Source organism: Sardina pilchardus, chromosome 3 (genome assembly GCF_963854185.1).
Source record: "Sardina pilchardus chromosome 3, fSarPil1.1, whole genome shotgun sequence".
Classification (NCBI taxonomy): domain Eukaryota; kingdom Metazoa; phylum Chordata; class Actinopteri; order Clupeiformes; family Clupeidae; genus Sardina; species Sardina pilchardus.
In genome coordinates, this window is record NC_084996.1 from 17,300,078 (window position 1) to 17,327,652 (window position 27,575).

General features: G+C 42.1%; 5 protein-coding genes across 5 annotated transcripts in view; 1 reads left to right on the forward strand and 4 right to left on the reverse strand.

The window, feature by feature from the left end:
• Window positions 1-59: 59 nt before the first annotated feature.
• gga3b (golgi associated, gamma adaptin ear containing, ARF binding protein 3b) lies at window positions 60-9,241 on the reverse strand. The gene is made up of 17 exons (XM_062532223.1): window positions 9,062-9,241; window positions 8,434-8,518; window positions 8,277-8,352; window positions 8,077-8,175; window positions 7,870-7,993; window positions 7,666-7,769; window positions 7,482-7,562; window positions 7,090-7,227; window positions 6,811-6,892; window positions 6,580-6,696; window positions 5,859-6,134; window positions 5,306-5,388; window positions 4,903-5,075; window positions 4,436-4,710; window positions 3,623-3,792; window positions 3,296-3,406; window positions 60-2,984 (listed from the first exon to the last, which is right to left on the reverse strand). The coding sequence occupies exons 1-17, from the start codon at window positions 9,099-9,101 to the stop codon at window positions 2,874-2,876; spliced, it is 2,145 nt and encodes a 714-aa protein (XP_062388207.1). The 5' UTR covers window positions 9,102-9,241; the 3' UTR covers window positions 60-2,873.
• A 73-nt stretch (window positions 9,242-9,314) lies between these two features.
• On the forward strand, window positions 9,315-11,674 carry mrps7 (mitochondrial ribosomal protein S7). Its single transcript, XM_062532226.1, has 5 exons — window positions 9,315-9,414; window positions 9,815-10,006; window positions 10,102-10,165; window positions 10,407-10,574; window positions 10,988-11,674. Exons 1-5 carry the CDS (start codon window positions 9,371-9,373, stop codon window positions 11,207-11,209), a joined length of 690 nt encoding a protein of 229 aa, XP_062388210.1. The 5' UTR covers window positions 9,315-9,370; the 3' UTR covers window positions 11,210-11,674.
• Window positions 11,675-13,643: 1,969 nt separating this feature from the next.
• On the reverse strand, window positions 13,644-17,686 carry mif4gdb (MIF4G domain containing b). Its single transcript, XM_062531150.1, has 6 exons — window positions 17,568-17,686; window positions 16,165-16,304; window positions 15,960-16,069; window positions 15,718-15,873; window positions 14,692-14,784; window positions 13,644-13,903 (listed from the first exon to the last, which is right to left on the reverse strand). The coding sequence occupies exons 2-6, from the start codon at window positions 16,244-16,246 to the stop codon at window positions 13,676-13,678; spliced, it is 669 nt and encodes a 222-aa protein (XP_062387134.1). The 5' UTR covers window positions 16,247-16,304; window positions 17,568-17,686; the 3' UTR covers window positions 13,644-13,675.
• Window positions 17,687-17,818: 132 nt separating this feature from the next.
• On the reverse strand, window positions 17,819-22,442 carry slc25a19 (solute carrier family 25 member 19). The gene is made up of 7 exons (XM_062532227.1): window positions 22,274-22,442; window positions 21,669-21,830; window positions 20,877-21,032; window positions 20,476-20,646; window positions 20,144-20,321; window positions 19,868-19,998; window positions 17,819-19,570 (listed from the first exon to the last, which is right to left on the reverse strand). Exons 2-7 carry the CDS (start codon window positions 21,798-21,800, stop codon window positions 19,391-19,393), a joined length of 948 nt encoding a protein of 315 aa, XP_062388211.1. The 5' UTR covers window positions 21,801-21,830; window positions 22,274-22,442; the 3' UTR covers window positions 17,819-19,390.
• A 1,819-nt stretch (window positions 22,443-24,261) lies between these two features.
• The window catches only part of pitpnc1a (phosphatidylinositol transfer protein cytoplasmic 1a), a 32,477-nt gene continuing 29,163 nt past the window's right edge, over window positions 24,262-27,575 (reverse strand). Inside the window, exons 7-9 of the mRNA XM_062532228.1 lie at window positions 26,260-26,415; window positions 26,056-26,119; window positions 24,262-25,369 (exon numbers count right to left, since the gene is read on the reverse strand). Of these exons, the coding sequence (XP_062388212.1) occupies window positions 25,065-25,369; window positions 26,056-26,119; window positions 26,260-26,415 (525 nt within the window). The 3' untranslated portion in view covers window positions 24,262-25,064. The remainder of the gene's footprint in view (window positions 25,370-26,055; window positions 26,120-26,259; window positions 26,416-27,575) is intronic.

Consider the following 27,575-nt stretch of genomic DNA (forward strand, 5'->3'; position numbering starts at 1 on the left):
CTTCATGCAAGCAACAGAAATTGCACATAGAATGTTTACATTAAACATCTGAACATCAGCAACATCACACATAACAGCAGATATGTTTATATGGAGTTGTATGCCTGTCACAATGTAATTGTCAACCCCACATACTTTTGAAAGCCAGCTGTTCAAAGCCAGCACAGTTCCCCGGTACATTAGTAATACCTTCATTTAATGCAAAATCAAGGTGAAACCGATTAGCATTTACACCTTGCTTTATCTGATAAGCCACTGAAGGCTGTCACCACAAGAATGCATGAATAGACGCTGGATATAAACTTCTGATTCAATGGTACACTCGGTACCTGTGGTACCAATTGCAGGGTCATATGTTCCAGCAACTGCTGAATTTAGACGAACACTGCCAGCTGAGGTGTTTATGACAAAGGGGATTCTCCCATTTTTAAATATTGTCAACCATATTAATGTCTTATTAACAGGTTCATGTGTCCTTCATTTATGGTCGTTCCCCTGGGCAAAATATGCCTAGAGATACAAATACTTTCCGGGTCACTTTTCCATGTTGCCCTTCTACGTTGTACGGGGTGACCTGTTGCGATTATGCCTCATAAATTCATAAATATCAACTGAACAATTGTATCTATTTATCCATAAATGTCAACACATGCTGATGTTGGGAGGTCAGCCTGGGGGAAAGTTTGGTCAAGTAAGGACTCGCTGTCCGTAATACCACAGCGACTAACTGCAGCACATACAATACAATCACAATACTGTCATAATATAAATACGGAAGAATACAATAAACTACTCTTTCAATAAATAAATAACAGCCTGCACATAAAATGGTTTTGTATATTTTAGGCTGTGGACGAGGTTACACTACTGATGTAGAAAAGTAAGCGTTCCTCTGGGACCTGTGAAGTAGATACAACAGCACAGTTTGATCCAACAGGCTCCGGGTTTCCTGTGATATTCCAGTATACTGAACATCTTTCACTAATCCACCACTCAGAGTCAGAGACGAAAGTTAACATGAAATTGTGTCTTCTGACTAAAACCCCATCAGTGGCCCCAACATCATTGCACATACTGGCTTCAAAATAACCTCTCCTAACTACAAGGGCATTATGTTAACACAAACATGTGCTTCCTGTCAGTTCTTTTCCACAAAGCAAGCTCCTGAAATAGTGGTTTGCCCTAAAGATGTAACTGCAGTAAACAGAAACTATGATATGTACTTTTGTTTAGCTAAAAGGCATGGTGGTATTAAAATGGGCTAAGTCACATCAGTAGCTCTGTAGTGATCACCAGGGGTTCATCACACTGCACCAGGGGTTCAGATGGATTATAGTGTTAACAAAGCAAGTTATTCTAACTCCCAGAAGTTCCTGTTCTGCTGAGGAGATAATGGTCGTGAACCTCTCTTTCCTGGTGTCACTTTCCTCGCACTATCCAGAGGTGGTGTACACATCCAAGGTTCGACTTTGCAAATGTAAAATATCACTTCAACTATAACGTAAACAATTACTGCAGATGTCAAACTAGTATCCTTGACACTGGAGCTCCACTGGTGTAGTTGTAACCTCATAAGCCTGTCTGGATACTGGTGGCCTGTTTCCTGTGGAGCCTTTGAGGGTATTTACTCTTTGGTAAGATGTGTCAGGGGAAGAGGGGCTTAGGAATAATACATAATATGGCAAATTTCTGGCACAATGTGAAATGCGTAAAGGACTACATGCGCCGGCCATCGAAATTGTCAGGCTTTCAGACCCCTTGACACCACAACTGTACCTACCGTAGCATCTTTAAAGGTACAATTAGTAACTGTCAAGAGAAAATCCTTAAATAGCCAGTATATCCCATTGATGTGGATTCATTTTCATCTCATTATAGTGTGGACCTAGGCTGGGTAAACCTGCCTGATCTGCCGGCGATTTGGATTTCGCCCTGCAGCTCAGGCTGGAAACCTGCACATCTATCTCTCCTGCTTCCTGTCCACATCTTCTGGGTCCAATCACAAACTAGCTTATCCAAAAAGCGTACCCGGATCGTTGGTCTGATTGGTTGAAGGACTATCCAAAAGCATACAGTCATTTGAACTATACCATTGATCACGCCTCTTATGTAGTTGAAATGAAGCGCAGACTCCCCAGACTAATGGTCAATCTTAAAAGATTGTGCTTAGTATGGTGATGGCCAGACTAGTGTGTAGTAGACCCATATGTTTGGATGTTTCTGGCCATCGACACAAGGAGCAGTTAAACCCACCTACAGGCAGCTCAGCTGCTGGAAAGGTGAAACTTTCTTAGTGTACCTTTAAAGGTGCTAGTCACTGATTCAGCTTATATTACAGAAAATAATTACAGTATGTAAATAACAGGTTGGTTAACTCATGGTCCCGTCTGAATCTCCATCGTGATAACTTTGCCTGGTCCACTTCATAACCAAAATATAAACGGAATAAACGGAAAATTAGCTATGAAATGCTATGCTATGTCATCTCACTTCCACAGGGATTGAGAAATGGTCCTGTCCATCTGTGTGCTTATCTGAATGCAGGACATTATGGGACTGTGTCCTGTTTTCCATGTTAGCCCACATTACACACAGTGGTTGTGTTCAGCAGTCAGGACGAAGCGTTGTTTTGCTCGTCAGCGCTGTAAGATGTGATACTTACACTTGGTGGACCTGCACTATTTTTTTTTTCTCTCCTTTGGTCAGCAACACAATGAGAAGCACACTGGAATGACAAGGGTGACAGTTAGTGCAAGCTGCGCGACACCTGGAAACAGCACTCTTCCCCCGCACCTCCCGGCGTTCTCCCCTGCGGAGGCGGTCACTGGACACAGAGGGTCCGGAGCCGTAGGTCAGGGTTCAGAGGTCACGGGTCATAGTTTGTCCCACTGGCTTGGCGGGGGAAACTGGTCCACCTCGCCCACTTCAGCGTACTGCCTCTCGCCGAGCAGAAACATCAGCTTGAAGCGCAGTCGCACCTTCTCCTAGAGGGGAACACACAATACATGTAGTGTGTTACAAACTGTCTAAGTCGATCATACACCTGCATTACATCAAAGATCCTTCAACCCTCTCTGATTATACTGTTCCACTGCATAATGGCTGCCATTGATTTCTTGCATGCTAAAGGTTTGAGTGATTTCACTTACTTGAAAATGAATATTTGAACACAATCAGAATAGCACAGATAACGGCAAAGTGCATTTAGGTGAAGAACAAAAGGCAGCAGTGGGCTATCAATAGTGTAATATGATGCTCAGTATTGATTGTCTGCCATGCTGATAGACACACGTACCCTCAGGGGATTGGCCAGCAGCATGATTTGGGTGATGGAGGGTGGGGGCAAGATGGGGTTAAATGGTGCCAGGTCCGTTCCTGATGGAGGCTGTAGCTTCACCTTCATGGACTGAAACAGAAACAGGTGAGGTCAAAGCCACGATGATGAAAAAACACTTGACTGAGAATGCTTTGTGAACTCCTCTGTGTATATGTGTGTATTGTATGTGTATGTGCGCATTAAAGTCTCTCTTTCTGTCTCTCACACGCACACACATAGGCGCCCGCACACACACACATACACACACACACACACACACACACACACACACAGATGGTTTCCTACCTTGGGGACTGCTGCCTGCAGACTGACGTTGCGAATGGGCAAAGGCGCTGTATTGAGCATGGACAGCACCACTACCAGCACGTCTGGTCTGCCTGCCGGACACTCAGAAGCGAAGTGGAGCAGCACGCGCACCCCGTCCTTGTCGTACGCGGTCACAGGCAGGACCTTACCTGCAGAACAACACAAACACAAACACAAACACTCCCTCACCACACATTATATTACAATCACAAGCCAAATGAGAGCAGCGATGAAACCCCCCAAACTGTCAGTTTAAGGGGCTGTCTCAGACTGAAGGACGGAAATGGAAATTGAGATACTCAGTGACTTAATTCGAACAAGGACTCTGATGAAGACGTTTGTAACGTCGAAACGTCAATGTTTTGCATCTTTTAAATAAATACAAAAGAAGACATCTGCGTTGCACTGGCATTCCTCTTCCTTTCATACACTATCTGTCCTGGCCTGGTTGCACCAGATTGTCGCACAACTGCAGAAGCGCGGAGAACTTTCTCAAATTTAATTCAAATTAGTGTACATGATTATGAGGTGATTAGAATTTGGGAGGTGGGAAATATGCCTGCACAACTGAACTCGATGTGAGTCATTTTACAAATTTAATTTTAATGTGTACCTAAACTTGATAACGAAATCTGTTCAACAAAGTCTTCTTTTTTAAATTTTTTAAATTTTTTTTAAAAAAAGGGTCAAATATGCATCCTGAAAGTGCCAGCTCTCAAGTGTCCCAAGCACCTGATTTCAAACACTGTTTCAAGCATTTCCTTTTCCTGTGTATGATGCATGTCAACTCACTGGGCTTAATGGCATCAAGCGGGACATGGAGGTTGGCCATGGAGATCTCGGGGCCTTTGGCAGGGCTGCCCTGCAGGGAGGAAGGGGCGGGGGACAGCGAGCGGAAGAGGGGGCTTCCTGGCGCAGAGCTGATGGCCTGGGCACGGGTGTGACTCAGCAGGGGCGAGCCCGGGAGCGCCCCCATCTGGAGGAGAGGGTTCGGAGCGGCATGGACCAGTGGCACAGGAACAGCGGCCGTTACAAAGGGGTTGCCAGTGATGGGCTGCACAGGCAAGCTGGTAAAGGAAATAAGACAAACAAAATGGCAGAACAGTCAATTTACATGGACTTTAGATGTTTAAAAGTCAGTATAATGGATGCCATTCAGCACTGTTCCTGATAAGTACGGTTCTGGTGTTATCCCATCTGCTATTTTCAATACATTCACACATAAAAGTAATCAAACAAATTAAAGTGTTTATAGCTACCTTTTAGGCTCCCCCAAGTTCAACATGGAAAGATCTTGAAGACCATGACCAGAGGGGGCGCTATTTGTGAATGTCTGGCTGGTAGGGGGGAACACAGTCGCAGCGGGCTGTGCTGCGGAGAAGACCGGCCCTGTGGCCTGCAGGCCGAATGGATCCAAACCTGTATCGGTGACCTGAAGAAAACAACCATAAGGTATCGTCCCATTTCACTAGAATCATAAGTGAAATGTGATAAGCCTTACAATAGGCCCTCTTCACAAACCAAAACCCTTCTTAATGGTCATTTCCCTGGCAGTCAGTGAATTCACAAGATGGGATTGGACTGCTGACTTTAATCATAGCCACTGCTTAATATCCTATATATCTAGGCCTTGGGTTCTGAAGCAGGCGAAGGACATCTTACCTGCAATGATGCCCACTGGTGCTTGGAGAAGTCATCTGCCTTCTGTGTTTGGTTATTAAGACCTGGGGCTGGGTCATTCAGGCCTGAACAGAAACATTACCCACATTAGTTTTGCCATCCCTTCTTCTCTACTGCAAGAGAGCTGTAAGCATGCTGTGTTCATATTTTAATTGGAGAGTCCTATTTTTATGAGACAAATTACTTATTGCTAAAGACCCACTCCAGCCATTTATTAAACCCTAAAAACAACAAAGTTCAGTCAGGACTGGATTCTATCCAACTAAGGGCTGTTCTGATTTGTTACTCTAAGACGTCTAAACCAGAAAAGCTTAGCAGTGTCTACTGGTCATTTTGCTCATTACATGTTTTGTGTAACATACTAAAAACACTTAATTGGACATGTTAAAATGGCTAAAAGGTTGACTTTTGCAGAGTGGGTCTTTAATATTCTCTGAAGACTGTAAGAGTGTGCTAATAGTTAATAAGACGTCTGTAGTCACAATCTCTAAATTAAAGAGGATAAGCTCAACATGTAGCAACAGAAGCGCCGCACCTAAAGATAGCAGCTCTTCATCGAGCAGGGAGAGAGAAGCAGACTGCTTGGTGATGTGTCGACTGGGGCTTGAAGTCTGACTGGCATGACTGCCCGCAGCCCCAGCCAATCGGCGAGGCGGAGGCGGGAGGACCGGAATGGAGGTGGCCGTCTGTTTGGCTGGAGAGAGATTAGAGATGGCTGGGGGAGGGACTGACTGTGGAGATGGAGGATTTGTGGCATCAAAGCCTGCCAGATCAATCAGCGTGTCTGTGACTTCAGCCCCACCAGCATTACCTGTGGAATCGCAGGTGATGGAAGACGGTTAAAACGATAAGCACAGAAATGACCATGTTGCGCAATACTGAGGGTACAGGTATTTACATTGGCACAAGACAGTGATGATGATTGTCCACCTTCAGTGATCTGATGGAATTAAATAGAACTAAAAATACCGAGAGCTTAAACTTGTGTTACATTCTAACAACTTAAAATACCATCATGTAGTGAATGAAAATGCACACTGATCACAATCATCACACCATACAGAAGTCACATCTAGGGCCATCATTTATGCAATGACCAATCTTGGTCATGGTATTAAATTAGCAAACAGAAAGTCTTAAGTTCGACTTCAAGTTTAAAATGTAGACTTTGCCACTTAAATCAGGGCCCCCGCTTCACCTATACCCATTGGAACTCTAAGGGCTACTGCTTGGAGCTAAGAGGAAGTGGTACTCACTCTCAGGGCCAGCTGGCCTTGGGTCATCAGTGTCTCCGTTGTCTGTCTGCCCCTCCACAACCCTCCTGTACAGACTAATGACCTTCGAAAGGTCATCACTGGCCTGCAAAATATCACCTGTAGAGGAAAAGGTCAACCTTTGTGAAAAGAGGAAGAAAACTGGCTAGGAGGAAGTAATGAATTGAGGAAGCTGGGGAATGAGCTAGATGAAAGATGGCCCAAGACATGTACCCAGATTTGAGTCGTTGTCCTCCGTCTCAGTGGCCAGTTTGAAAGCGGTGCGCCTCAGCTTGTCACAGCGGTCATACAGCTCCTGAAAAAAACAAATTAATTATAATTGTTATAATACAATAGTTAACAGTTAATAGTAATAGTAATACTAATAACAGCTAATACGATGGTTAATATTGTAAAATGATTGTGATTGCCTTTATCTAAATTTGTGTAAAGTTCCCTGGATTATGACACAGAGTGCAGAGTGAGCACAAGGGTCTAGAAGTTGCATCTCACCCGGATAAGGTCTCGATCTGACTCGGAGGACCTGTCTTTGTCATAGTGGCTTAGCATCTCGTTCAGTAGCTTGACATTATTGTTCACCTCTTCCAGGGTCTTCATGCGCTTTGTCATTTTCAGCACCCTGACGTCATCCTGTAAAGACACTCTGAAAATTACACAAGTCTCCTGGGAATGGGACGATAAGAGTGAGAGGAGCTTCCCTGTTGCTTATTTGGTGCAAATGCTGCCAAAATCCACAAGCCACAGATAATATCAGACATTTTGTCAAAGTGTTATGGTAGATATTGAGTAGAGTTCTTAGCATTTTAAAATGTTTTCTTTTTAAGTCAAGTAGAGAGGTCTACTGTCTGGTCTGACTCAGGGCCAGAGGCTCCGGTGTATCTCACCTCCTTCACCATGCTCTTGATGAGTCGGTTGGCCTCCTGAAGGTCCTCTGGGTTCTTACTTCTCAGCAGCTCTGCCAGCAACTGTGAATAAAAAACACACACAAGTCAGCCCACTCCACTCCTTGGTCAGGTGGCTGCCATACTCAGTCACTCGTCTTGTCACAAAGACGATGTCGGGACGCACCTTTCCCATGTCCTCGTTGTCAAACACAGGGTTTTTGGCCCGTGTCGGAGGAGAGGGTAGCAACATCCGGTCAACAGGGAGCTCTGGGTCTGAGGAGATGAGTCCTGCAGAGAGAAGACAGGGGGTTCATCAAACAGCATCCTACATGAGAGGGGCCTGCTGTAGAGAGGGTGCTTTAGCGGTGGGTGGCACACAGACTCTTACCTTGTCTTCTCAAGGTCTGATATGCATCACTGATTTTGGCTTCATTGGGGAAAGCCACGGTCCAGCTATACAGGATCTCTATTATTTTGGTTTTCACTTTCTCTGGAACAGAATCTCCCAAGTACTACAGACAGAAAAGTCCCGGTAAATTCCTTATCTTCCATGTTGATAAATATACCGGTGTCTCAAAAAAAAAAGTCAGCTTACCTTAGGTGAAACAGCTTTGATTAATTCATTTAAGAATCTATACTTTGCAATTTCATTATGAAACCTCTTCCCACAGTTCTTCATGCATGCCTCTAATACCTGCAATTGCATAATGCACAAGAGGTATATAAGTATAGGCAGTTAGACTGCAGATGACAAACACTGACTCTCATTGCTGAAAATGATTGTAGCCTACTAACCGTTAAAGCTTGGAGTGCCTCCCATTCCTGAGGTGAGTGGATTTTATGAATGAGTAGTTTAACTGCTATTTGTGGTCTGGAAAACAAGAGGGACATTGAAAGGTCAAAAAGTACCTAAGAGGAAAGTTGACATGGATATTTGTAGGAATGTTTATACCCTTCCAGTTCCTTGTTGATTTGGTCGCAGAAACCAATGATGTACTCCCAGTCTTCCTGCCTATTAGTTGGGTGTGTGGCTTTGTCTGAAGAGGATAAAAATAGCGCCATATAAAACCTATTCCCAGTCACTTGATAAAAAACTCAAGCTTATCAGAGAAGGTTTGTTCCCAAAACATGGCACACATTCTGACAGTAGCAAAAGGGAAGAGTGCTTGCGACAAAGTAGCCACAGGATATCAGCGCTCCACAGGCTTTCCAGCAGTTCACAAAACGTTAAATCAAGACCATGCATGTACACGTAAATTGTAAGTTATATGGACTGGGACAGTGCTAGTTACAAAGGCACACATTTTATCCAGTGTGCTCTGCTATTTGGGGCCAAGGAACAGATTGCTAAACCGCATGACATCTCCAGAGCTTGTCGCCCAGCATCATTTAGTCGAGACTGGGTTTGAATGGTGCTAGTCCTTAGCTTGGGATGACAGCTAAATACGACAATGTGACTTGACATCAGCGGTATCGTTACGCACATTCATCATCACACCATTCACGAATAATGCAAGAACAGCTATTGGTCTGATATATTTCTTCATGCAAATTACTGAGTGGAGAGCAAATAAACTCACTGAGCCATGATTCCAGCGACTCGCCTTCCTGGTACGCCATAGCCTCTCATAGCGTCCCGTAAACTGTGCTCGTATGAATGGGTGGCATTAAAATGAATGGTATTTACTCGTTGTGCTATTGCATCATGTAAATCTATATTAACATTTATAAAATTGTGAGAAATAAAACCTAAACATTGCATGTCACTAAATCATTAATATATAATGGGCATGATGAACAGAGTGATTCTGGCTTGTTTTTTTTTTTAAACAGGCAATATGCTCTCTGCCTGTTTCTGAGGTCCTTTCCTGACATTCCGCATTTTCAACATGGCTGCATACATGACACACTTGCTTAAACCTTGGAGTCCGAGGTATGTATACCGACTTTTACTCATCTTCAACGTAATGTGTGCTCCTGTACGTGGCTACATATTTTCACGTTTTAAATGAGGATGGTTTGTGAGAGTTTATTTATTTATGTATTCTTTATCTCTTGCATATCAGTGTCTGAACTGACTAGCAGGGATGGCAATGTTATTAGCTAACGTAACCTAACCATGAACCTTAACGCACCATCAATAATTGTCTACTATATACAATGTCAATGCTCTTAACGGTACTTGCAATAGCTAATAATATACGGCATGATGTTCTAATGCTCTAACGTTATTGTCTCTGAATGGTAGGCTTGTAAGAGTGAGTCTGATGAGCATATCCAATCATTACTCATTACTGTAACGTGGGTTTCTGTGCGAATACATTGTCTTAAAGTTTGACGTTAGTGAGATGGAGTCGGTACAATCCATACTATCTGAGGCCGGAGTCATCGAGGGAAGCATATGACAAACCTGAGACTGAGCTCACCCCCGAAGAAATTGAGGATCGTGAGTTGAAGAAAGTTCGTCCAATCAAGGCGGCTGTGTCGGATGTCAGCAGCTCGGGCTTCAATGATCCGTTAATGAAGTAGGTTTTCAGTACCCCCTCATTCATCAATGCATGGAATAAACAGCAAAATGAAATCCTCACAATCGCTTCCCTTTCCCTCTTTCTTTATGCAGTAAATTTGTCAATATGATGATGATGGAAGGCAAAAAGATTATTGCCAGGGATATCTTGACTGAGGTACGTTGACGTACTAGTGTGAATTGGTGAAGTTGGCCTGAACGTTTAAATCCCAATGTACAGCAAATTTGAATATCATACAATTCTTACTGATCTTATTTGCTGTGGGTTTTATTTACCTGTAATAGTTATGCTTGAACACAGACGCTGTAGCTCAACATTTTATATGTTTAACAACCTGTCTGTAAAACCTCAGGTTGGATCTAATCTCACATTCTTCTTCTTTCTTTACACCTTTCAGACCCTGGAGAGCATAAAAAGGAAACAGGTAGAGAAATATCACAAAGCTGGACCAGCAGCCAAGCTGGAGATCGAATGCAATCCTTACACCATCTTCCATCAGGCTCTGGAGAACTGCAAGCCAGTCATTGGTCTAGCCAGCATACAAAAAGGGGGCAAATTCTATCAGGTGAGGTCACGCCGGGTCCCATGAAAGCTGTGTATGTCCACACATGAAGGTGGACTAAAGACACAATTGATATGAACTTCCTTCAGCTCTTCATGGATGCTATAACTGTTACCAGAGAGGGTTAAAGTGGAGCGAGAGGCGCAAACGTTCGACCATTTCCGCATTCTGTGTTCGCAAAGGGGAGGGGGGGGCGAAATCCCCCTTTAAGCAGACCTAGAAAGTAACGTTACATTCGAACTGAACTGCTTGCCAATCTGACAGAGATCGATATCCCACTATGACGTCTTTGCGACACGCCTCTTTAAGCAGACGGGAAATGTTTGAATTTCTCTTCCATAGAGATGCATTATGTTGCTCTATTTTGTCAGTAATGAAGGATCTTTGCTATAACTGTTACTGTTGGCCCCTTGCAGGTTCCGATTCCTCTGACAGAGAACCGGCGTCGTTTTTTGGCCATGAAGTGGATAATCACAGAGTGTCGGGACCATAGGCACCGCCGCACACACATGTATGAAAAACTCTCCCAGGAGATGTTGGCTGCTTTCTCAAATGAAGGCAGCGTGATCAAGAAGAAGCATGAACTACACAAGATGGCAGAGGCCAACAGAGCGTATGCACACTATCGTTGGTGGTAAAACTGCTGTTGTTCAGCTTTCAGACTGTGTTTCAATGGACAGTGTAATTTCCTACCTCTCAAACAAACAAGGGAGGGAGGTAAAATATGTGATCTTGTGTTCCCAGTGGTCTGTGCTGGGTCTGTATATAACACATGCATTTCACCTTGTGTTACTGAAGAGGTGATGCCAACTTCCTGACACCGGACACTCTGCAAAAGGAATTACGGCAAGTCTCCTTTTGAGAGGCTGTGAAATGCTTTGTCATGTTGGAAAAAGGAGTTCACAAAGAAAAACGATTAAGTGTTTGACTAAAAGGTTAGACTAAGAGGGCCTGATAAAAATGCCATAGCTTGTGGACTGCAGAAGTGCAGTCCATACAGTGGAAAGCTTTGATGTGTCTTGTAGAACAGAGAGGGCATCTGTGTGAAATATGATAGGGCTTGTATGTTGTGAAAATAAATTAATATCTTTAATGAATAGAAATGTAGTTTTGCCCTTGTTTGTCCAAGCGCTTGTAATTGCTGTCTTCAGTACACAACATTAACTGTTAATCACAAATTCACCTCATTTGTGAGATCTTTATTGAAGCCAGCATTTTTCAAAGGATTCAGTCAATCGCTTAAGAAAAGTGAACAGATTTTTTCTAGAAATTTGTAGAAATATACAAAACACTTCATATGAAAACTTATGACAAATGTATTCCTTCTACATATTCCAACAAAGCAACAATCATATAACATTTGAAAATGGCGAGTCCATGTGTTATAACACAAATGGAATCTGCTGATGAATGTACGAAGAATAGCTTCTGCAGCTGACATATTAAGTACTGTGCGTGTCAACCAGCTTGATAAGTCTTTGGAAAAATACAAAATAACAAATTCCTCATACTTTTAAAGCAACACTAAAGAGTTTTTCGTACCGTAACATAATGTTTCCAAAATGATTTCAGCGGTTCATCAACTCGTAACAGGGTGAACGGCTCTTCTGCATTCACTTCGCGGCCCTCTGCCGGCTAAAACCGCACTATGTAACTTTACCAGATCGGGTAGCATACTTGTAGTTTGATGAAATGAGACCCAAGAAACTACAAATTTGACTTGCTTCGATGTCGCAATACATCACACATTCATAAAATCATGCAACATGCTCTACCTTGTCTGTGGACATGGTTATTTGGTGGATAAACAAATAGCGTGCGTGCAACAGAGGAAAAGTGCTTTAGTGTTGCTTTAAGTTCATGACTAATTTGAGCTTCATTGAGCTATTCATAACAAAATAGACTCTCCTCTAAGTGAAGCAGAACAATGCTAAAACAACACCTCACAAGTCAATGTGTTGCTATATGTTCACAAAATCCAAGGAGATTTTAACCCCTTAAAAAGTTGTGACTCCAGAGCTACTGTACTATAAAATACCACAATTGCAAGATTGAAAGGCACAGCAACAATACTCTAAAAACTATTGCTGATTATACCCCAGTCTGACAGCTCTTGTTGATTTGTTGACTGTTTGTATGTTAGTGTTTACATGAACGTCATGTTCCCATGTCTTTAAATAGATATTCTGCATTATGTAAACATTATTTTAAAGCTGCAATAGGTAAAGGTTTGAAATGAAATATTGCTACAATTCCAGGGAAAACTACATTGTGTAGCTAGTCTGACCATACGTAAGGTCCAAGTACAGTGATGGGTCCTCACAGTCTTTGTGTTGCAGTGTACACTGAGATAACATAGTACTGTAATGAATTCCATTTCCTATGACAATCTTGTCCACGGATAGTAACTGTAAATTTGAATATTTGGCAAATCATCCCTTAAAGCATCATAACGGTTTAGCACCAGAGGTAATTGTCTTATGAAACAAAACATGCAAATGATATATATTATTATATAGAATTAGCTAAAGTTAACAGTCAGTAGCAAAAGCTGAGCAGTGTTTACCGGTAATTTGAACACATAGTCCACTGTTAAGTTAATCAAGGGAACCTCTGTTTCCATACTGTAGCTGTAGGTGATCTCTGGTGCTCTCACTAAAATGCCTTCCTAGGTCATGGAAATATCTCCTTCACTTTACCCTCCGAAACAGTTTTATGTCTGAATCAGTTTGTTGGTTAATATCTCAGCCTCAAAATAAGTATGTTAAATTATATAGGTGCAAATGGCATAGTGCATAAGCAAAATAAAAATTTAAATACACATATCATCCATATCGTTCATGTCTGAGTTACCAGAACCCATATTACCTCATTAAGTAAGCATACACTGCCAGCTTTTTAAAAGCCAAATCAAACTTGTTAAACATCTTCAACTTCAGCACTACCTCAGACCCTTAAACACTCCAACCTGCACAAGTCCCTCGTCCAATAAATCTGCAACATCCTTGTAAACATCTCACCTATGTCCCCCCACCCACCCCACCCCCAATGTACCTTCTGTGTCACCTGCCTAAATCGCTCACCTCTCCTCCCACACCATGCCCTCAGTCGACCACCTCGCTGTAGTAGTACTTCTGTGCCGTGTCACTGAGGGTCCAGCCGCCCGCCCGGAACTCCAGCACCTCCAGCAGCAGCAGGCGGCCCAGGGAGGTGAGGTTCTCCTGCAGCAGGAAGCCGTCCCTCAGCTGGCAGAAGAGCTCGTCCATGCGCTGCAGGCTCATCCTCTCCAGCTGCTCCCCGATGCGGTGCAGTGCGAGCACCAAGCAGTCCACCTGCGGGACAAGGGAAAGGGCTGTCAGGTGCATCGCCTTACGGGACAAGGGGAAAGGGCTGTCAGGTGCATCGCCTTACGGGACAAGGGGAAAGGGCTGTCAGGTGCATTGCCTTTGACATCGTTGACAGCTCCATTAACCAATATTACAGAAACATCTATGTCATTTTTTTTTTTTTTTTTTAATACATCACGTTTAAAACGTGCTGTGCATTTAAAAAAAAGGAAAGACAAGGCTATACCACAGCATATTATACAAGAACAATCTAGGGTCTATTTTTGGACGATAACGAGTGTAAATTATCAACTTAAAACTCTGTTTTGATATTTGGGGAATTGAAGTATTTGCAATCTAGTGGTAAGCTAGACACACCAACGTTCAGTCAAGTCTCCATAATACACAGTATATCACGTTTATATGGGTGAACAAATCATTCAGAATGACATGACATCATCAGAATCCATATCATCTCAAATGCACTGTAATCAGTTCTGTTTACAAAACGCTTTTGCACACCTCTTTTGTAGGGACAGGTGCGTCGGAATAGGTTACCCAGTTAAACTTGTGAAAGAAAATCCCGCACACTGTCCATTATGCATGCATATTTATTTACAACGTTTCGGTCATAGTTTAACTGTAATCAGTTCTGAAATAAAGGAATGTGTAGACATAATGCTGACTGCCACCATTGTTCTAAAGGTTTGCGTGAAATCATTTAGTACCCACTTTTGTCTCTGGACACCATCAGATGATTCTGTTTGCATGGACAAATAGATTCATCGCTTTACCTCTTCCTCGTTCCTGAGAGAGTCAGGCTGGGTGAGCCGGAACAGACAGTCGTAAACTGGATGCACCAAAGCCATCATGGGCATATTATTGACCTAGGAGTGGAGACACAGAGGAAGCATACATTGTGATTCATCTAAGCGCTACTTGTTTCAGGATGTACTGAACAGATGTACTGAGATGCCATCCAAAAGGATTTGTTATGATCACAGTCCAGTTTAGTTGTTAGTTGTTTAAGCATTTGTAATTTGAGAAATTGGGATGTTACGTTAAATTTATATAAACGAAATAAAAATGCATTCGTTTTTATGTCACCTATACATTGTCACGCTGTGCACACATCACAGTGCTGGGTCCAAGGCAGCGCAATATGAAAAAGTATAGAAATCTGCAGGATTTTAGACCACTCATATGAACATTTATGTTTTGTCATTTCATATGTGGAGGTCTACTTAATTGTCTATTAATCTATCTTTCTGAGTGTCATTTCTAGATATATGCTTTGCTTACTTACTTATAGTGACTACTGTAATTTCTCGATAAAAACAAAAAACATCTTTACGTGTCATCTCTGAAAAATAGGACTCAGGGATGTCGGACTTAAAAGTTTCAGGAAAGACATAGAGGCATCCCTAATTAAATTCAGCTTTACTGAAATCATGGTAACCTTTTAGCCTTTATTCTGAAACAGATATGTTTAAATATGCTGTATGTGTTTGTGAACCTGATACTGTGTACATTGTTTATTGTGTAAGGGGTATACACACATCATGTGACCGTCATGTGATCTGAGAGAACTATTTAAGATACTGACTTTCTGTTGTGTACTGTACAAGTCTGAAGAGCAGAAAGCTAAAAACGTTACTGTTATTTGGGGAACCTGATTTAAATTACACTGAAAGGGAGCAAGTGTGCTGACTTCTGTACTTTGTCATTATAAGCACTTTAGTGATACACATCAACATATTCAGTTACATTTAAACCTACTCTAACAGAGTAAGAGGTCTGTGAGCAGCATCAGGCAGTACCTTGAGGTAGTCAAACACGTTGCAGATGAAGGACACATAACACACCCACTCCTGCAGGGAGCGCTTGCGCATCTCCTCTCGACCTTTGAACTCCTGCTGAAGGCGGTTGAGCAGATTACGGCGGAACACGCTGCCATTGTTCTGCTTTGCCTCTGCCTGCAGATCCACATGAACAAATGAGGGTCCCAAGGCCAGGATGCAGGTTACTGAAAGGTTGCTATGGGAGGTGCAAAGAAACCTACCTGTACAATGGTGTAGCAGATCCTCCCCGATTCTTTGCTGAAAACCTGATCCTTTAGAGACTGGTCTACGATAACATTTGATACTTTCTCCAGATCTACCGCACTGGGATCTAGGGCACAGAGAAGTGACTGTCAGAATGCAGGGGGGAAAAAAGTCCTTGTACTTTTCTCAGAAACTTGCTTGATCTGATTTATGTTCACTCACCTTTAAGGGCTGTCTTAAGTAGCTTCTGAGTTTCCATGTCAAAAGATTGGATCTTGTACTCCTCCTTCCCTGAGCCCTCCATTCCGTTCACCAGACTCCTCGCCAGGGACCTCGCATTTACTTCGTCCGAGATAAGGAACCTGTAAGGTTGAACAAAACAGTTCATTCAAGACATCCGTGTACTGACCATTGGGGCAAGGAGAAGAGCCAGAATACGCCTCCTTCCCTTATGCAGACAGCCAGATGATGAAGATGAAGATGAAAATGGTGTAGTAAAGTTATAAATCAAGTTGTCTGTTCAGGACTCTTAAGGACTTACAAAATCAGGGGATATGCTGGGTTTGATGTGGTTAGAGTTGTAGGTCTACAGAAAGCTGGCAAGAATTTGAAATTATATTTCCACATTGATAAGCTTGTTTATTGGTCTAAAATGTCCATCTATTTGAAGATTGTCTTAAATGTTCTCTCATCTCATTGATGTGTCAGATTAATTTTAGTTTAGAAGAGCAGATAGTGACATTATTCCTCAATTTACCATGGGATTGTTTCAAAGTAAATATGGGCGTTTAAAGTTCAACCTGACTATACAGTAACCAATGCACAACTGCACGTGGCTGCCGGGTAGGAAAATGTATAGTCATCAATCTGGACTCATCCCTGACCGGTGTTAAAAGCGCATCTTTCATAGGGGGATAAGAGGGGATTATATCAGACAGGTTCAGAAAAAAAGAATTGTTCTTTCATCAAGTTCACAAATAACAACGATATTACTCTGTAGCTCTTTAATAGGCTAAGTTACACATTGAATGGGTAAGATAAATACATAAATAAATAAAATAATGCACTATTGGTGTATGGGAGGGCATGCATGGTAATTCTGAAATCAATCACTCTCGAAACCGATGATGCCCACTTATTTTCAGTATAGCTAAACATTCATGTACAATAACATGTAGGTACCTGTGGTCTGAATGCAGTATATTTAAAGAATCAAGTATGATGCCATCCAAGTCAATGGTAAAGAGTATATTAATTGCGAAGGTCGCCACTTAACGTTTGAAGTCTAGAAGCTTAGAAAAGCTGATAGCGAGATGATTCTCGTCAAATAACTGACCAGTACTGATTTCAAACTACACAACTCTCTGATTTTGTAAACAGAGACATACAATGACACAGGATAATTTTTGACACTTGCAACTTGTTGATAATAAATAATACTAAAGCTGTCTTCATAACAACTAGTTAGCTAGCTTGGCTAGGTCGGAATCCTTCAAGCCAAGTTCGTCAGATAGGTTGGGATGATAACAAGCTAACAGCCACATTAAGCTAAGTGATGGTGGTTGCCAGAAAGACAAGCTCTAGTTATTACAGTCTAGAAAAATATGATTATGTTTAATACTTACTTAGTTGTGTATTGCACGATGGGTCGTTCGCAATAAAACCTGGTAACGATATTACCCGAGTAAATAAGTAAATTCTCGTCTCACTTTCTGCAACACACGATGCTCCGCCTTCGCATAATTGACAGTTTGTCTCCCCCTAGTGTTCAATCTGATAATACTCTTCAATGATGGGGACCATTGATGTGATTATGCAGACATCAAACTTTGATCAGACTTCACATTTAAATATCCTAATACGAGACCGGTAAATATCATTTTAAAAATGTCTTTAATAACAAAATATGTCCTGTTACATGATATTCTATGTATATGACATGATATACAAATGCTTTGATACAGTAAAATGAATGTGGGAGAATGTTAAAACATAAATATTATTATAAATATGTTATTACAGAACAGCAACAATGTAGCCAAAAGAAAAACACAAATAAAAGACTGGTATGGGATGATGCAACTACATATGACAAACAAATGCAATCATAACAGCTTTGGATACATTTGTGTGACAACAGGTCAAAGAGAAAACCCCTGTGAAACACACCTCTCATGTTACTACTGCAGAACAGAATGACAAACAACAATATCTGACTTCTTGTAATAACTAGTGGGATGATAAAACATTGAGGACTTGATTTGCGGAGAGAATAGAGCTCCAGCTGCAGTAAACAAATGAGGACTACAGTCAGTGTCTGAACCTGCATTTTACCATGAGGGTGACCTCTCTGATGAAAAAAAAAACACCTGGCAAAAACACTCACAATTCGACTGAGACATTTCCTTTGTCAAAAGTAAGACACTTTAAAGCTAGTGTTATACCCATCATAACAATGCAATGTCAGTACCTACAACTGAACCAATCGAGCACACATCTAATGGAGTGGGTAGTTTTGCACTGCTCATTCTAGTGAGCACTGGTATCTTATATGTTATCACTAGTAAGTACCACAAGGGGGAGCTCCAGGTACTGGACACTTGACAGACCACTTAAAAAAAAAGCTCCAGGCTGCTTGTGGAATCTTGTGGAAAAAGAGCAAGCACAGTCTGTGAAAGTTCACAGTCAAAAAAGTGAAGTGAACCAGTTAAAACATAGACGAAGGGACTAAAACAATAATTGTTGTTGCTTGTAATGTATGCAGAATGTTGACACCACTTCAAACAAGAGCACTTGAAAAGGGGTAGTTATACTCATAGAAAACCTCAAAATTTCAGCAAATGATTAAAATTTCAGTTTCCTGCCATTCAATGCATTAATGATATTAACCTTATTTTCCTGGTCATGATGAGAAAATGTACAGTGTATTGTTTTGTACTTTTCATAGCCAATATTTCTATCCAAAACTATATCCAAATAATATCCAAAACAATGTGTAAAACATTTGGTTGTCAAATAGAGATGCATCACCAAATCCAGATCCATTTAGACAGACAAGATACTGGAGACTTTAGGCCTGCTTTCACCTACAGTTTCATGTTCATCAAATTGGAACTGAATATTCATAGAATATTTAATATGTTGACAGGATACACATGTGACAGTGTAGTAATCCTGTAATATCTAGATGCTCCTTGCTGCATTGATACAACAGGTGTGCCGATAACCTGTGTCCCTTTAGTTGCACTAAAGGGACACAGGTTATCGGCACACCTGTTGTATCAATGACTGATCTGGTCAGTATCTACCCCGTGGCACTTTCCCACAGTGCGTGCTTTCCCAGTGTGCGCTTTCCCAGTGTGCGTGGTTCTGTGACCCTGTGCCCCTTACACCAACCCACCCCATTGAGAGGTACAAAAGGTCCTTTAACCTCGACGGTCCTCCAGTCTCAGTGGTTCTCCTTCAGACTGATCAGGAGATTGACAAAGACTTCATACGAGAAGAAGGTGAGGCCTGTTGAGACGGCTGCCTTCACCAGACTAGGGTAAAGTCCCTTGAAGAAGCCCCTTACTCCCTCTTCTTTGGCTATGCGTACTACACAGTCCAGAAAACCCTGGTATGACCGCACCTGCATCAGGGAAGTGGTAAATAATAGGACATGATATTATTCAGATAGAAAAGTTTGACACTTCATGCATAGCCATGATTAGATCAACTATACCGAAAATAGATAAAACCAAGAAAATGGAGATGTCCTTCAAACTTCTGCTGATGATAATGAATGATAATAATGAATAACAATCATTCAACATCAAAAATATTTACACATAGCCTCAGCATATATTCTGATTCTATGATATAACATGGAAAGTGACAGGTGCACACAGAGCATTAAGGTTTCATTCAGACAAGTTCTTCAGCCCACCTGCCCAAAAGGTTTCCTGGCCTCCTCAAACCCTGCCACCTGCAGTCTCTTCTTGAAGAGGTCAAAAGGATACGTCATTGTTTTACTGATGACCCCAGACAAACTACCACATAATAGGCTCCGGACGCCACCTACAGTGGGAAATTGAGAGAATGCTTGTAAGAATTAGAAGTTTTATTACACATCCATGTACAAATGAGTGTTTTGATGACACCAATCGCACTTGAAACCTACATTTGTGTTCTACATGGTCACAAAGGTCAACAGGACACAAACCTTTCGAAGACTCTGAGTTCTGAGGTTCAGTGAGACGCTTCAGCACATTATAGCAGAAGAACTGCAGGCCAGCATAGGGGAACACCGCCACTAGTGTTGGGATCAGGCCACGGTAGAATGTAAACAACCCCTCTGTCTGGTACATGGTGGATACAGCATGTCTAAGATTTCGATATATCTGCAAGAAAAGAAAAAAAGAAAGGTTAATCAAAATGAACAGACTGATGCATGCCATAAGCATTTTATGTTCAAAGGAAGCTGAGGTTTTAGTTTTATCTTCTAAGGATATGAATTGGTCTGTTATTCTCCTTCTCAGTAGTCTATGTTCTCACTTTAGGCTCTCCTTGGGCAGCAAAGCGGGTGCGTAGAGTGTCCAATGGCTGGCAGGCAACAGTGGCCGAGCATGCTGATAACCCGCCGCACACAAAATGCACCCCGGGGGTCCGGCAACTGTACTCTGTATTCTTGTGCACAGTCTCCGTGAGGATCTCAAATGTGGCAAACTGTTGATGTCGACAACACTCAGTCAAAATAACATCGTAACAATCACATGATGATCACACAATTTGCAGTAGATGGGCTCATGTAAGGGACGTGGTCTGACGCTTGCAAATGTTAGCTTCCGGCATGACTGGCAGTAGTATCCAGATTATTTTGAACAGCTTCTGTTCTGTGTGTTAATGGGAGGGGATTAAGATGGCACCTGTGATGATGCAGCCTGATGCTGCCATACCTGCACTGCGCCGAAGCAGATTGAGAGGAGCTGAGCGGGAACATGGCCCTTCCAGAACGCAGGCAGGCCCTCCTCAGTGTAGATGCAGCGGCTGGCCTGCAGCAGGCCCCAGTACTTGCCCTGTGGCTGCCGCGAGGACACCTGCTCGATCTGCAGCTGTTCGCAGGAATCACAAGCAAGAAGAGACACAGGTTGGAAACACTTGGACAGCGCTGTCAGCTAAAATTCCATCATTATCCACAAAATGATCCACATCAACTCTTATAAATCACTCTTATAATTATCATCATCATCATCATCAGAATGAGCATCAGTATAGGAACAGAACTTGTATAATCTAATTGTGTAACTGTTTCATCACAACAATATCCAAAATAGTACAGTGTAAATAAGTCCCTTTGCATTTCATCAAACAAATCGTTCCAATCTCAGGATTAAGGAACTGCTCTGTAGCCTCAACACAAACATGTGCTGTTCTTATTGTAAGACAATGTTACGGTTATGATTCACAGCCAAGCCATGGTGTATCACCATTTTACTATAGGCTATTAGGTAACTAATGTGGACAACTTTAATCATCATTGGAAGCCTAGTAAAGGCTATCCAATCACAACAAGAAAACAGTCATGTGATTCCTGGCAACATTACTCAAAAAGTTACACCATGCCATGTCCTCTTGGCCTGTTCTGTTCTGCTCTGCGGTTTGAGGTGGGGGAAAACCGGCTCACAATACAGAGACAACGCCCATTCAGTAGTCATAGCTCCATGTCAAAAGTAGTTTGGGATTTTTACCTGGAATCTGATTTTGATGACGTCCAGGGGGCTGATGAGAGCACGGGTCACCATGCCAGCCGCGGATCCAGCCAAAGCTGCCTCCTCCGGGCTAAGCACGACATTGCTGGAGTGTGGGTCATAGCCCACCATCCCTTGACTTGCTCTCACGCAATATCAGCACTAGGAAACATAACAAATATTCCTAATTCAATTACACAATGGCCAACGTCATGCCACTCGCGACGATACAACGCTACATTGAGTTGGTGTTAGCTCGGTTGCATCCCATAGCATTGTATTATAAAATTGATACAATAGTATCATTACAAGGTTATTCACACGTAAAATGAATCAGCTCGAAATGACGCTAGGTCACCCAACCTAGTGTTGAACACACTGACGACAGTCCTCTAAGTTACCCCTGCCAGCTATATTTCCTTACATCATGGGTTAGTTAGCTACATTATTTAAAGTTTGTTCGCAAATTACTTAGACGATTTTACCCTGCCCTGCTCGGCGGAAAAACCCGTTTGTTTCTTGCGAAAAGTCACACCCACTTTCACATTTTTGTTGTCTATAAACTACTTTCACGTTGGTTTGGTTTGCAAGACAGATATGCTTACCATGCACCACGAGGAAGGTGACACAGAGGACCCAAAAGATAAAACTACTAGTAGATGTGATCCAAGCCGACTAGACGGGTATTTCTAAACGTCCATTCATGTCACTGTTATCTGTCACCTTCACTAGCTAGATCATGTACATGTGTTCTGTTCAAACACAAACTGGCAAATCAACTGCATAAAATAAAGAGCTAGTGTGCGCAATTTCCGCTCTCACAAGAGGAGTCAAAATAAGAGCTTGTGATAGAATAAAAGACATCACAAATATAAGTTAATAGCCGCTGTTGCAGAAACTGATCAGTACAATGAAAGAAACGTCTGTGGTTATTCCATGTCAATTCAATACAAAATGATTGGATAGGATCATAGTCTCAGATTTTTGCTAATCCAAATAGTCATCCATGTCTTACGACTATGTACTATGAACATGACATTATTGGCCTGAGATATGTTGTTGTGGCGATATGCCTTTTCAATTATGAATAGACACCATTTGAAAATGGCTGAAAATACCACCGACCATGACCTTTGACATCCTAATAGCTGTGTGCCCTCAACCCATTTTGTAGAAGCTATAAGGTATTAAAGTTAGTCTAAATAGCGATTTGTCCATAAAAACAGCAAGTCACATTACCTTCTTGGAAGAACAGCATGAAATGCAAACCCATTTTTTCTTGCAGCAGTATGCCATTGTAGCCAACTTAAAATTAGATCTAGGCCTAACTTTTCTGTTTTACCATCCACACACTTAATGTCTGAAATTATTTAAAACAATCAACTGAAATGGTCATTATGGTTTCAATTATAAGTCTTATGATGATAAGACAACATGATAAGTGCTTGGTACAAAATATGACCACTGCCCAGTCCTGCACTAGCCTGGTCCTGGAAGTACGTGGATGGCTCGCGAGGCTAGTCCTGCACATTCTCTCTGCAAAAATAAATCACGCTTCTTAATTCTCCATACCCTACTTTTGTGTATGTAAATGAGTGTGTGCATATTGTGTGTTTGTTTTTGCATATACAGTCTCCTTCGTAAGTATTGGAACACATGCTGAAGTTATCTATAAAATCATCTTTTGGAAATTGATCTTAATGCCTTAAATTAAAAAATGAGGAGATATCCACCAATTTTCTTTATGAATGAATAATGTATAAATGATCTTAATGCCTTAAATTAAAAAATGAAGAAATATCCACCAATATGCATGTACATGTGGGTGTGTTTATGTGTGCATGCTTATTTACAGTATGTGTGTGTGTGTGTGTGTGTGTGTGTGTGTGCGTGTGTGCATGTGTGTATCTGATTCGGTCCCGATGATGTAACTTGGCATGCATTCAGAGGGTGTCATAATGATCACACTTCACATTTTGTGCAGCCAAAGATACTTGTGGTTACAAAGTCTCGTTTTTGCCTTTTCATTTCTTAACTGGGATGTGCTATACTTAAAATTAGTAGATATGGGATGGGTTGACATGGCCCCTTGAGACCAACATATGACAAAAAGTTGGTCATCAAAGGCCATCCAAGACCCAGGGACATTCACAGATAACTGTCCGGCTTATCCTCCGGTGCAGTGGGTGGAGATGGATCAAAACGATTGGTTCAATGTCATCCTTGCGGGGCCACCAAGTTTCCTACAGCCCAGTCTTTCAGTGTCCCGGGACTCGTTGACAAAAATTCACCAAAGAACAAATAAACAAATACGTAAAAATCCGGAAGAAAAACCCTCTGACTAAATCTATATGACCACCGCCTCTCTAGCGCAGTCGTCATAATTAAGGTTCCTGAAAATCCATTGCACTTTTACTGTGAAGCCACCTCCTGTGTCCATTAGATGGCGCTATACAATCAAAACTGTGGCCCATCACAATGAAGGGGTTATGGACATAACATTTACAAAATCTCAATAACAGGCACCAGTAATTAGTAGTTGCTCGGTTCTTGTTTGGCATATAGGTACATAATCACGCCTGTTTCTGGAACATATTGTTGATGCAATTCAATCTTTACTTTCACAGAAACCAAACCACAGGTACTGTAGCTCACCAAATTCATGCAACAAAATCAATGAGATATGGTATCACTTCCACTTAAGTGTCTCTAAAACTACACACACAATTTAATGGCCACGAAGACCACAGTCTGAGAAGAGATGTTCAAAATAGGCTTTGGAAAACCAGTCTGAATATATCATACAGTAGAAACTGACATCACTATGTACAATAAACTGACATCACTAGGTGCACTACATCAGGAATTGGAGAATAAAATGATTGACAGTTCAGCAGTGAATGCATGACCCTCCTCAGTCGGTTGGTGGCACTGGAGGGGCCTGGTGAATGCTTTGGACAGCTCACACATGTAGTGTGCCTTTGACAAAACAACGCATCTCGGTTTTTGGGGCCCTAAAATGTAAACTGTTCCTGGCTCCATATATCATACTCTTTTTTTACTCAAAGTTGTTGTCATTCAGCAATTCAATCTGTTTCTGCTTAAGCCACGGAATTCTTGTCTTGAAATTCTGCCTCTTATTCTGTGTTCTCGAATCCTGAGATTTTCTGAAACAGTTAGGTGAGACGGTTTACACAAAACCTGAAAAAAAAAAGCCTGGAAACCTCCTCAGGATGAACAGGTCTGAAGGTCTGGAGTCTCTGCTGTACAGTACAGTATATGTTGAGCATGTGCCTTGGGTCTGTCTCTTCCCATGTCTGTCTCAGACAGAACCATAACCGATTCAGAAACATGGCCTCCCCACTGGCTGCATGCTCCGCTCCATGGGAGTGTCTCTCACTCGTTCTGGGACGAGCTGGGCCAAGAGAACAAACTGGGCAGCCGGTAAGAGGAGCTTCGGCGGCGAGACGGGTCGGGGAGCGTGAGCGTCTCGGGGGCCGACTTCTTGCGAGGCAGGTCCTTGGGCACGGGCAGGAAGTCGGGGGGCTCGGTGGCGAGCGGGGTGGTGGGCGCGCTGGAGGGGCCGCAGGACGCCAGCGGGGTCTGGCTGATGGTGATGGCGGGGGGGAAGGAGCCGATCTTCTTGTTGGTGGCCTCCTGCGTGACGCGCTCATACTCCCGCACCTCCTCCATGGACATGTCTACCAGGAGGAGACACACATCACACATCACACATCACACTGCAGCGGTGCAGCACACATTTCTCAGTTCTATATTTTCTTCATAAATTTACTCATAAATGCACATTTCAATATTATTTTATGATCTTTACCCTTTAAACTATTCTTTGACTATTGCCCATCTATGCTTTTGTGGGATAAATTTTAGATGTTTCTCATTGTATTAACCATTTACTCTGGCTTACATATATAATCAACTCTAGTTGCCATCCTGGCCTTAGGAATGTGAGGATGGTGACCCCATGGTGAACCCATGGCACACAAACACAAACATGGTTGAGGAGTTCTTGGAAACATTCTTATCTCTGTTAATTACCAGGTGGTTAGAGACTCACTAAAGTGTATCTAGTGATTTTCCATGTGTGTCTTAAGGGTATAAGAAAGGGCTTCACCCACAGATGTGTGGGCTTGTTACTTTGACTTCATGTGAGTAACATGCTCCCGGTATCGTGAATAAAGCTGCAGTCTCACACCAGTTGTCTTGGAATAATTTTGACCACACTTTTATCAGCTATTACTGTTTGCTTTTGTTTATGTAAAGCACCATGAATGACCTCTGTGTATGAAATGCGCAACAGGAATAAACTTGACTTGACAGTCAGTAACTAACAACTAAGAGCACTGAATTAACCATAAATGTGACTTACCAATCCATTCATCAACCCAAGCAAATGCTTGCCTGTGACCCAACAGAAGGACGTCCCTAACAATCTGAAGAGAGGGAGATGGAGAGAAACATAAAGTGGGCATTAGGTACGATGAGAGAGAGGCAGAAAGAGAAAGAGAGAGCACCTTAAATCCTGACAATAACCGGAGCTGTGAGAATTGACAGCGGAGTTTGAGGTCCTGACCTTGTGAACAAACTGTTCCACGCGGGTCTGTAGGCCCCACACTTCAAATTTGACGGTCACCAGTTTGTAGGAGCACATGATTGGCTCTTGGGTGTCCCTCCAGTCCTCCTTCAGCATACCCCTGGACGTCTTCTCTGACGTGAAGTAGCGCAGGTCCTGGGAGACAGTGACCAATGAAACGGGTGGTGAAGTGAGTGCGGGTGAACTCTCGAAACATTGGGACTTAAAAATCGGCAAAAGTAGGCAAACCACACTGTGGCCAAGATTAAATGTAATTTTCATCAATTAAAATCTGTTTTTTTACAGACGTAACTGCAATAGTGTGATGAGTATACAATACACATAATCCATTGAGATTACTTCCACCGAAATCATGGTCTTTCTTCATAAATGTATTAAAACATACAAAATGTGTATGCAAAAAAATTAACAAAAATCAAACAAAAAGTAAAAATATAAAATGATATTCCTGATATTGAGCAAATATTTCAAATCCATGTGTAATGCTTTGAGATATAATTGAGACCCTGGAGTGCCACTTAAAGTGAGAGGAGTCTACGGAATACCAAACAGCTGCACAAGGACTGACTGCACAATCCTCTTCTCTCTTTATAATGACCTGCGCACGTCTAATTACTAAGCACAGATTCTACACAATAGGGTTTCTGCTCATCACCTGAGCCTCGCATCAGCCAAACACTTCCTTTTAGACCAATTAAGTAGGTATTTCAATCACACACACATTAGACATGTGTGGGCGCTGAATTAATGTATGTGTATGTATGTGTATGTGTGTGTGTGTGTGTGTGTGTGTGTGTGTGTGTGTGTGTGTGTGTGTGTGTGTGTGTGTGTGTGTGTGTGTGTGTCTGTGTGCCTGTGTGCATCTTATCCAAAGTCATCAGTGCTTCCAGGTGTGTGACCTCTAAGGACTACCATTTGCATTTGAACTGATCTCCGAGCAGTAGACCTTGCAAGTGCTGGGTTTGTCCGAATGACAGATTGAACAATTAATGTTTGATTGTGATTGTGATTACACGGTGGTTGATTGTGAGGGAGGAAATTGTACTAAGAAAGGTTGCCTCCTACAGATCGTGACAAGGGTGCAAAGCAAAACGTGCTAATTAATCCCACTCAGTGAGACACTGTTCTCCTGCCGTACGCCATATGGAGGGAAGTGAAATTAAGTGTCTTATCCCTGCCATCTTCATTTCCTATTCCAGACCAAATGTTTTCATCAGTTCAATAGAATTCAAATGTTTCTGAGCAGCAATAAATATAAACTTAGAACAACTGTATTATTTCAGTGCTTTGCAGAG

Excerpts from the sequence above, each read along its gene's own strand:
- gga3b (XM_062532223.1), bottom strand. The coding sequence starts at position 9,101 with ATGGCGTACCAGGAAGGCGAGTCGCTGGAATCATGGCTCA. Across the intron at positions 4,711-4,902 it reads AACTTGGGGGAGCCTAAAAG|CTTGCCTGTGCAGCCCATCA; the intron begins GTAGCTATAAAC and ends TTCCTTTACCAG. Across the intron at positions 3,793-4,435 it reads GCTTGATGCCATTAAGCCCA|GTAAGGTCCTGCCTGTGACC; the intron begins GTGAGTTGACAT and ends GTTGTTCTGCAG.
- mrps7 (XM_062532226.1), top strand. The coding sequence starts at position 9,371 with ATGGCTGCATACATGACACACTTGCTTAAACCTTGGAGTCCGAG. Across the intron at positions 9,415-9,814 it reads CTTAAACCTTGGAGTCCGAG|TTTGACGTTAGTGAGATGGA; the intron begins GTATGTATACCG and ends ATTGTCTTAAAG. Across the intron at positions 10,166-10,406 it reads CCAGGGATATCTTGACTGAG|ACCCTGGAGAGCATAAAAAG; the intron begins GTACGTTGACGT and ends TACACCTTTCAG.
- mif4gdb (XM_062531150.1), bottom strand. The coding sequence starts at position 16,246 with ATGGAGGGCTCAGGGAAGGAGGAGTACAAGATCCAATCTTTTGACATG. Across the intron at positions 14,785-15,717 it reads ACGTGTTTGACTACCTCAAG|GTCAATAATATGCCCATGAT; the intron begins GTACTGCCTGAT and ends CTCCACTCCTAG. Across the intron at positions 13,904-14,691 it reads CTCTCAGGAACGAGGAAGAG|GTGGACTGCTTGGTGCTCGC; the intron begins GTAAAGCGATGA and ends CTTGTCCCGCAG.
- slc25a19 (XM_062532227.1), bottom strand. The coding sequence starts at position 21,800 with ATGGTGGGCTATGACCCACACTCCAGCAATGTCGTGCTTAGCCCGGAG. Across the intron at positions 20,647-20,876 it reads TCTGCTTCGGCGCAGTGCAG|TTTGCCACATTTGAGATCCT; the intron begins GTATGGCAGCAT and ends CGACATCAACAG. Across the intron at positions 19,571-19,867 it reads CCAGGAAACCTTTTGGGCAG|GTGCGGTCATACCAGGGTTT; the intron begins GTGGGCTGAAGA and ends TCCCTGATGCAG.